This window comes from Nerophis ophidion, linkage group LG01 (assembly GCF_033978795.1).
Source record: "Nerophis ophidion isolate RoL-2023_Sa linkage group LG01, RoL_Noph_v1.0, whole genome shotgun sequence".
In the NCBI taxonomy this organism is placed as follows: Eukaryota; Metazoa; Chordata; class Actinopteri; order Syngnathiformes; family Syngnathidae; genus Nerophis; species Nerophis ophidion.
The window spans coordinates 41159898-41170317 of NC_084611.1; the positions used below are offsets into that span (position 1 = coordinate 41159898).

Consider the following 10420-nt stretch of genomic DNA (forward strand, 5'->3'; position numbering starts at 1 on the left):
GGAGACCCTGCCCCAAATGGAGGAGTTAAAGTACCTCGGAGTCGCGATCACTAGTGGGGGAAGAGTGGATGGTGAGATGGACAGGCGTATCGGTGCAGCGTCTTGAGTAATGCCGACGCTGTAACGATCCGCACTAATGTTGGTCATGAAAGCCTGGCTCTCAAGTCTCTGTTCTAACTCATCCCAAAGGTGTTCTATCGGGTTCAGGTCAGGACTCTGCGCAGGCCATTCAAGTTCATCCACACCAAACTCTGTCATCCATGTATTTATGGACTTTGCTTTGTGCACTGGTGCATGTTGGAAGAGAAAGGGGCCCATTCCAAACTGTTCCAACAAGGTTGGGAGCATGGAATCGTCCAAAATGTTTTGGTATCCTGGAGCATTCAAAGTTCCTTTCACTGGAACTAAGGGGCCAACCCCAAATCCTGAAAAACAACCCCACACCACAATTCCTCCTCCAAATTTCACACTCAGCATAATGCAGTCCGGAATGTACCGTTCTCCCGACAACCTCCAAACCCAGACTCGTCCATCAGATTTGTCTGGTTCAAACACTGAGGACATCTATTAAACAGGACAAGAGGCAAAGAATCAGACAGAATTCAATTTGCCTCAGTGAGGAGAAACGTATACATCCGTACCCCTGTACAGTGTCATTATGCTCGCCAAAAAATTGCACGCCTCTTTTTATTTAGACCTTCCCTGACCACATGGCAACAGCTGCCTCCAAAAGGATGGGGTTGTAAAATGACCATCGCCTTTGATTACAAAAAAGTTCAAAAGAAAAGGTCGGTTCAAAAACAGCTCGTAAAAAAGTTAAAAAAAGAGTTACGTAAAAGAGTTCAAAAAGAGGTTTATAAAAGAGTTTAAAAAAGCGGTCGTAAAAGAGTTAAAAAAAGTGGTTCCCGGAGGGGAGTCAGGCCCTGATTCCTCCCCGCTTTGTTGTTCTTGGGTCACGACAATATATTTCTGTTGATTACAATACATAAAAGCAACAGAACAGCTCCATGTTGCTTTCCATCTTACACAGTGGAGTTTTACAAGCCTTCTTCTTGGTAGGTTCAAAGACATGTTTTTGCTTCTCGCTGGGCACTCAATGTAACACAAAGTTTTTATGATAACTTAGAAACAATTATTGTAACAAGATTGCCCGATGGAAAAGCGTAATCATCACTCCAGAGAACGCTGCACTGCTTTAGAGTCCAGTGGCAACATGCTTTACACCACTGCATCCCACGCTTTGCATTGGACTTGGTGATATATGGCTTAGATTCAGCTGCACGCCCATGAAAACCCATTCCATGAAGCTCTCTGCGTACTGTACGTGGGCTAATTGGAAGGTCACATGAAGTGGAGCTCTGTAGGAACTGACTGTGCAGAAAGTCTTTACACTATGCGCTTCAGCATCCGCCAATGCCTTTCTGTTAGTTTACGTGGCCTACCACTTGGTGGCTGAGTTGCTGTTGTTCCCAAACTCTGCCATTTTCTTATAATAAAGCAGACAGTTGACTTTGGAATATTTAGAAGCGAGGAAATTTCACGACTGGATTTCTTTTTTTTTTGGTGTGTGTGTGTTCTGGACAGGACATGAGCCCGGGCGAGGTGACTCTCGAGGGTCTGCTGGACATGAGCGAGCAACAAGTGTGCGAACTCCTTCAAAAGTTTGGCGCCAGCGAGGAGGAATGCGCCCGACTCAACGCCTCGCTATCCAGCCTCCAGAGGGCCCACCAGCTCGGTAAGACCCCACCATTGGCGGGATAATGTGACAAGAAAGCTAGGAAGAGAACAGGAAATACACTAAATGTTTTTTGTTCTGATAATATGAGCATAACAATACAAACCAGCCTAATTGTGAAGGTATTTTGTTGGAAATGACAACAAGTGACATTACCCAACAATCCTGTGGGTAGCGGTAATGAGCACAAAGAACGTGTTGATGAAAATGAAAGCGCCATTCCACGGAATCAGTGCTATTTGCGACCTTAGAAAATTTTTATTTTCAAGCAGTGGCCTACAGGTTGTACGTTTAATAAATATAATTAAACATAGTAACTAATTTTGCTTTCATGAGCTTTGGACCAAAAATCACTTTTTTTGTGAAGTATGTCAACTGGGGTGGCTGCCACCAGTGTATTAGTAATCACTGTATCACTCATTATGTTCATCCATCCATTTTCTACCGCTTGTCCCTTTTGGGGTAGCAGTGGATTGCTGGAGCCAATCTCAGGTGCACTGGGGGGGAAGGCGGAGTACACCCTGGCCAAGTCGCCACCTCATCGCAGTCATTATGTTCACTCATTATGTATTATTAAAACTGATCTTCACATGGTAAGTGAATAAGGCTTAGACTTCCATTTTATTGTCATTCTAATTTGAACTTCACAGCACAGATAAGAACAAAATTTCGTTACGTAAGCTCATGGTAGTGCAGGATAAAAAATAAAAGAAGCAATTAGGTGCATATATAATTAAATAAATAAATATAAATAATATATATACATATATATATATATATATATATATATATATATATATATAAATATATAGAAATAAATAAATAGATTACTATACAGATGAATATATTGCACTTTTTCACATGCGTCCATGTTTATGGATGTATGTTATATCGTCTTTTTTATTCCAGCGAGTTAATCCATTTTGGGGGGGGGGGATAATTTAATTATGATGCGAATAAGTGTACTTTTGTAGTTTTTTCCCCAATATTTCTGCACAATAACTCAGATATGGTAACACTGGCGAGCAGTAGAGAGTATAGAGCAGGGGTCACCAACGCGGTGCCCGCGGGCACCAGGTAGCCCGTAAAGACCAGATGAGTAGCCTGCTGGCCTGTTCTAAAAATAGCTCAAATAGCAGCACTTACCAGTGAGCTGCCTCTATTTTTTAAATTGTATTTATTTACTAGCAAGCTGGTCTCGCTTTGCTCGACATTTTTAATTCTAAGAGAGACAAAACTCAAATAGAATTTGAAAATCCAAGAAAATATTTTAAAGACTTGGTCTTCACTTGTTTAAATAAATTCAGTCATTTTTTTACTTTGCTTCTTATAACTTTCAGAAAGACAATTTTAGAGAATAAATACAACCTTAAAAATGAATTTAGGATTTTTAAACACATATAGCTTTTTACCTTTTAAATTCCCTCCTCTTCTTTCCTGACAATTTAAATCAATGTTCAAGTTTTTTTTTATTATTATTGTAAAGAATAATAAGTACATTTTAATCTAATTCTTCATTTTAGCTTCTGTTTTTTTGACGAAGAATATTTGTGAAATATTTCTTCAAACTTATTGTGATTAAAATTCAAAAATATTATTCAGGCAAATCTAGAAAATCTTTAAAATGAAATTTAAATCTTATTTCTAAGTCTTTTGAATTTATTTTAAAATTTTTGTTCTGGAAAATCTAGAAGAAATAATGATTTGTCTTTGTTAAAAATATAGCTTGGTTCAATTTGTTATATATTCTAACAAAGTGCAGATTGGATTTTAACCTATTTAAAAGATGTCATCAAAATTCTAAAATTTATCTTAATCAGGAAAACTTACCAATGTTCCATAAATTCTTTTTTAATTTTTTCAAAAAGATTCAAATTAGCTAGTTTTTCTCTTCATTTTTTTCGCTTGAATTTTGAATTTTAAAGATTCGAAATTGAAGATAAACTATGTTTCAAAATTTTGTTTTCATTTTTTTCGTGTTTTTTCTTCTTTTAAACCATTCAATTAAGTGTTTTTTTCATCATTTATTCCCTACAAAAAAATTTCCGTAAAAGGAAAAAATATGTATATCGGAATGACAGAAAGAAATACCCAATTTTTTATATATATATATTTATTTGTTAAAGGTAAATTGAGCAAATTGGTATTTCTGGCAATTTATTTAAGTGTGTATCAAACTGGTAGCCCTTCGCATTAATCAGTACCCAAGAAGTAGCTCTTGGTTTCAAAAAGGTTGGTGACCCCTGCTGTAGAGTGATGTTTGGCCCAGAATGTATTTTGCTTTATTCATTATTGATGTATTTCTTGCTATTTTGTTGTATATTTATTATGATATCTCCAGTTCATTTCTCATCTAATATTAAACCCCAAATGTGGTTTCTTTTACTCTTTCAATGTCTGTCTATTAGAATTTGTTTTTAAATGTGTCAGTTCTACTGTTACCGAATTGCATTATTTTAGTTACACGTAAATCCAAAGATGGTCTCTTTTTGACAAACCATCTCTTTATTTATTCATCATCCATCCATCCATTTTCTACAGCTTATTCCCTTTGAGGTCACGGGGGGTGCTGGTGCCTATCTCAGCTACAATTGGGCGGAAGGCGGTTTACACCCTGGACAAGTCACCTCCTCATCACAGTATTTATTCATCAATTAATTTATTCTGTTATTATTGGAGATACAAAAAAATATATGAGAATTATTGAAAATTAATGGGGGCAGCACGGTGGTACAGGGGTCAGTGCATGTGCCTCACATTACGAAGGTCCTGAGTAGTACTGGGTTCAAACACAGGCTCGGGATCTTTCTATGTGGAGTTTGTATGTTCTCCCCGTGACTGCGTGGGTTCCCTCCGGGTACTCCGGCTTCCTCCCACTTCCAAAGACATGCACCTGGGGTTAAGCCCCTCCCACTTCCAAAGACATGCACCTGGGGATAGGATGATTGGTAACACTAAATGGTCCCTAGTGTGTGAATGTGAGTGTGAATGTTGTCTGTGTTGGCCCTGCCATGAGGTGGCGACTTGTCCAGGGTGTACACCGCCTCTGCACGAATGCAACTGAGATAGGCTCCGACACCCCCCGTGACGGGACAAGCGGTAGGAAATGCTAAAAAACCTGGATCTTTTGCCTTAATTGTTGCCAACACCCTAAAACAGGAGTACTAATTTTAGCTCAGGGACCAAATGAACAATATATCCCCAAGTGGGTAAACTAGTAAAATCATGGCATAATGACTTAAAAGTAAAGACAACTTCAGATTGATTTCTTTGTTTAAATCCTATGCGTCAAAGGCAAGGCCCGTGGGCCAGATCTGGCCTGTTAACGAATGATCTGCGGCCCCCGGGATGATATTTGATTATAGTATTACAACCGGAGAGTATGGAGTATCGGACTGTCTGATTGTGGCGGTCCGCTCCCTGTATGATCAGTGTCAGAGCTTGGTCCGCATTACCGGCAGTAAGTCGGTCACGTTTCCAGTGAGGGTTGGACTCCGCCAAGGCTGCCCTTTGTCACCGATTCTGTTCATAACTTTTATGGACAGAATTTCAAGGCGCAGTCAAGGCATTGAGGGGATCCGGTTTGGTGGCTGCAGGATTAGGTCTCTGCTTTTTGCAGATGATGTGGTACTGATGGCTTCATCTGGCCAGGATCGGTTCGCAGCCGAGTGAGAAGCGACTGGGATGAGAATCAGCACCTCCAAGTCCGAGTCCATGGTTCACGCCCGTAAAAGGGTGGAGTGCCAACTCCGGGTTGGGGAGGGGACCCTGCCCCAAGTGGAGGAGTTCAAGTACCTCGGAGTCTTGTTCACGAGTGAGGGGGGAGTGGATGGTGAGATCGACCAGCGGATCGGTGCGGCGTCTTCAGTAATGCGGCCGCTGTATCGATCCGTTTTGGTGAAGAAGGAGCAAAGCTCTCAATTTACCGGTCGATCTACGTTCCCATCCTCACTTATGGTCATGAGCTTTGGGTCATGACCGAAAGGATAAGATCACGGGTACAAGCGACCGAAATGAGTTTCCTCCGCCGTGTGGCGGGGCTCTCCCTTAGAGATAGGGTGAGAAGCTCTGCAATTCGGGAGGAGCTCAAAGTAAAGCCGTTGCTCCTCCACATGGAGAGGAGCCAGATGAGGTGGTTCAGGCATCTGGTCAGAATGCCACCCGAACGCCTCCCTAGGGAGGTGTTTAGGGGCACGTCCATCCAGTAGGGAAGACCCAGGACACGTTGGGAAGACTATGCCTTCAGGCTGGCCTTGGAACGCCTCGGGATCCCCCGGGAGGAGCTGGACAAAGCGGCTGGGGAGAGGGAAGTCTGGGCTTCCCTGCTTAGGCTGCTGCCCCCGTGACCCGACCTCTGATAAGCATAAGAAGATGGTAAGAAGAATGGATAGAACCGTCCCGAAGGCCACAGCCGCCTGTTGCTGTTTTGCACGTGCCAATATTCCATCAGTATTGCCACTAGGAATTTTCAAAATGGGGTCCCAGGAACCCCATCAAGTCATAAAAATAGGGTCCCACAGTACATTTTTGGGGTCCCACTTTTTTGTTTATCGTTTTGAAAACAATTGATAAACGTATGCATTATCCTTTTGGAAAACATTTGCTATAAACGTTACTTAGTTCGTAAAAAATAATAATAAAAATTCAAAAAAAGTAAAAAAAAAATATGCCTATGTAAATGTATTCAGTTATAAACATTCATTCACTTCCTTCTTTCCTTCATGGGTCTAAACTTTACCGCTGTCGGTATTTTTTTCTATATTTTTATTGTAATATTTTCAGAATGTGTTTGTTCTATTTTTGGTCGAAGTAAGACAAAAATAACAATCTGAAATTCTCTTCATTTTTTTTTTTTCGATGCCATGATTTTAATAGTCCTCCATGAGGTCCCTTTGCTAAAATTAGTTAAAACGTCACATCAAAACAAAATACCAAACATTTTTTTTAAATACTTTGAATGTATTTATAATGTATATACAAACATTATAACATTTTAATGTAATACAGAAAGCGTAGCGATAAAATTATTAGTTTTAAAATGTTTCCTTAAAAACACCAGAGCTTGTGAAAGTGTCTCCTAACACAACAAACTCTTATTTTGTGTATGTATTGTTTTGAAATGTATTTTTTTTCTATCTAACGCATCAATTGTCGCTGCAGTGACGTCACCAGCCTAATTGTCAGCAATTAACCGGCACACCTGCTTTCCATCCGCTCTTGTTTACTTACCACTCCTCTCAACGATATTTGCAAATATTTTAAATGTGCCCGAGAGTAATTTTGGATAAAGTTCATTTCATTTCAAGTTCAGTTCATTTTTCCCCGAGTGTTTTTTTTCTTTTATTGTTTACACGGCTGTGTGCTTTTCCCTGTTAAACCACTTGAGGGCGACAAACACCATGGTTTGCTTTTAATTGTTTAGTTCCCTGCTGCCGCAGTGGCGCAATACAACCATAAGGGGGCAGTGTAAGATCATTCGTTATGCTCTTTGCTTATAAGTGGGCGATACTGCACATTTTGATGTGGACCTGATACCAAGTAAATACAGGGTGAGTATCACCCATACTTTTCATTCGAACATTATGCAAGAATATTAAATAATATGGTGATTTTTGCCTTTGAACCATTGCTGATAATACAATCAGAAGAGAATACATAACAATTTAACAATATATCGATACAACAATATAAGACATTATAATACCCTTTGACTATTTTTTTGATAGCAAAATTAAGTTAATTGTGCAAAATAACTAAAAAAAAAAATACAATGACTTGAGTTTGTTACAATATAACAATGGAGCGTTAACACAACTACAAAAGGCATATATTTGTGAAAAATAAACAATGAACCAAAACGATGACCATTTATGTCATCAAAATAATATACTAACCTTGGTAGTATGATATTATTGTTATTATTATTATTATTATTATTATTATTATTACAAACCCCGTTTCCATATGAATTGGAAAATTGTGTTAGACGTAAATATAAACGGAACACAATGATTTGCAAATCCTTTCCAACCCATCCATATTCAATAGAATGCACTGCAAATACAAGATATTTGATGTTCAAACTCATAAACTTTATTTTCTTTTTTTGCTAATAATAATTAACTTAGAATTTCATGGCTGCAAAACGTGCCAAAGTAGTTGGGAAAGGGCATGTTCACCACTGTGATTTTTTTCACCTTTTCTTTTAACAACACTCAATAAACGTTTGGGAACTGAGGAAACTAATTGTTGAAGCTTTGAAAGTGGACTTCTTTAACATTCTTGCTTGATGGACAGCTTAAGTTGTTCAACAGTCCGGGGTCTTGTTGTCGTATTTTACGCTTCATAATCCGCCACATATTTTCGATGGGAGACATGTCTGGACTGCAGGCGGGCTAGAAAAGTACCCGCACTCTTTTACTACGAAGCCATGCTGTTGTAACACGTGGTTTGGCATTGTTTTGCTGAAATAACCAGGGGCGTCCATGATAACGTTGCTTGGATGACAACATATGTTGTTGTATGGACCATTCAGCATTAATGATGCCTTCACAGATGTGTAAGTTACCCATGCCTTGGGCACTATTACACCCCCATGCCATCACAGATGTTGGCTTTTGAACTTTGCGCCTATAACAATCCGGATGGTTATTTTCCAGTTTGTTTCGGAGGACACCACATCCACAGTTTCCGAATATAATTTGAAATGTGGACTCGTCAGACCACAGAAAACTTTTCCACTTTGCATCAGTCCAACCTAGATGAGCTCGGGACCTGGGTGTTGTTGATAAATGGATTTCGTTTTGCATAGTAGAGTTTTAACTTGCACTTACAGATGGAGCGACCAACTGTAGTTACTGACAGTGGTTTTATGAAGTGTTCCTGAGCCCATGTGGTGATATCCTTCACACACTGATGTCGGTTTTTGATGCAGTACCGCCTGAGGGTTCAAAGGTCCATAATATCATTGCTTACGTCCACTGATTTCTCCCGATTCTCTGAACCTTTTGATGATTTTACGGACTGTAGATGGTAAAATCCCTAAATTCCTTGCAATAGCTCGTTGAGAAATGTTGTTCAAAAACTGTTCGACAATTTGCTTACAAGTTGGTGACCCTCGCTCCATCCTTGTTTGTGAATTACTTAACATTTAATGAAAGCTGCTTTTATACCCAATCATGGCACCCACCTGTTCTCAATTAGCCTGCACACCTGTGGGATTTTCCAAATAAGTGTTTGATGAGCATTCTTCAACTTTATAAGTATTTATTGCCACCTTTCCCAACTTCTTTGTCACGTGTTGCTGGCATCAAATTCTAAAGTTAATGATTATTTGCAAAAAAAAAAATGTTTATCAGTTTGAAGATCAAATATCTTGTTTTTGTAGCATATTCAACTAAATATGGGTTGAAAATGATTTGCAAATCATTGTATTCCGTTTATATTTACATCTAACACAATTTCCCAATTCATATGGAAATGGGGTTTGTAAAATTTATGTTGTTTATTAAAATGTATGTTGTTCAGCACAACGTAAATTTCCATTTACGTTGTGTTATCTTTGCTGTTTGCAATAACATTTTCTATCCTATCTGTGTTTTTTTTTTTTTCCCCAAACATCTCAACTCCTCCGTGTATTGCCTTCACAGACTCTTTGGCACGCCAAAACGGAATCCAATTAAGTGAGATAATTAATCAAATTAGTTGAGTTCCAAGTGAGCCGTGCCTGCAATCAAGAGTCTTGTTGTCTACCATGGAAAAAAAATAGATAATTAGAATATTACTTACGGTTAACCCACTTGCCTCCGGATAATGAGGACTTGCTCGTTAAAATGTTGACGTTATGGCGACCTGCCTGGGGTGGCTAAAAAACTGAGAAAGTTGAGGAATGCTCATCAAACACTTATTTGGAAGAGGTGAACAGGGTACTTGGGAACAGGTGGGTGCCATGATTGGGTATAAAAGCAGCTTCCATGAAATGCTCAGTCATTCACAAACAAGGACGGGGCGAGGGTCACCACATTGTCAACAAATGCGTGAGCAAATTGTCCTACAATTTAAGAACAACATTTCTCAATGAGCTATTGCAAGGAATTTAGGGATTTCACCATCTACGGTCCGTAATATCATCAAAAAGGTTCAGAGAATCTGGAGACATCACTGCATATAAGCGATGATATTAGGAACCTTTCGATCCCTCAGGCGGTACTGCATCAAAAAGCGATATCGGTGTGTAAAGGATATTACCACATGGGCTCAGGAACACTTCAGAAAACCGCTGCCAGTAACAACAGTTAGTCATTACATCTTTAAGTTCAATTTACTATGCAAAGCGAAAGCCATTTATCAACAACACTCGGAAAGGCGGTCGGCTTTGCTGGGCCCGAGCTCACTTACGATGGACTGATGCAAAGTGAAAAAATTGGTCTGTGTTTTGACGAGTCCACATTTGAAATTGTTTTCCGAAACTGTGGACGTACAACAAATTAATGGTTTACTGCTCAAAAGGGCTGCAGGAGAAAAACAGCGAATCAGGTGGAAAAACAACAAATTGTTAGGAATTATGTGATTGCAGGGTTCCAATTGGGAATGATTTCCCAAGACTGGGGAAGTTACCGTAATGTTTGATAAATGCACTAAAGGTTTTATTATTAAGTATTTTTCTGCAGTTTTAAATACGCGTCA

The 10420-nt window shown here is 39.3% G+C and overlaps 1 protein-coding gene across 3 annotated transcripts in view; it reads left to right on the top strand.

The window, feature by feature from the left end:
• ksr2 (kinase suppressor of ras 2) overlaps positions 1-10420 on the top strand; it is a 262478-nt gene that overhangs the window by 32757 nt on the left and 219301 nt on the right. For all 3 annotated transcript variants that reach the window (XM_061903162.1, XM_061903171.1, XM_061903178.1), the window contains exon 3: positions 1585-1735. In XM_061903162.1, coding sequence (XP_061759146.1) covers positions 1585-1735 — 151 coding nt within the window. The remainder of the gene's footprint in view (positions 1-1584; positions 1736-10420) is intronic.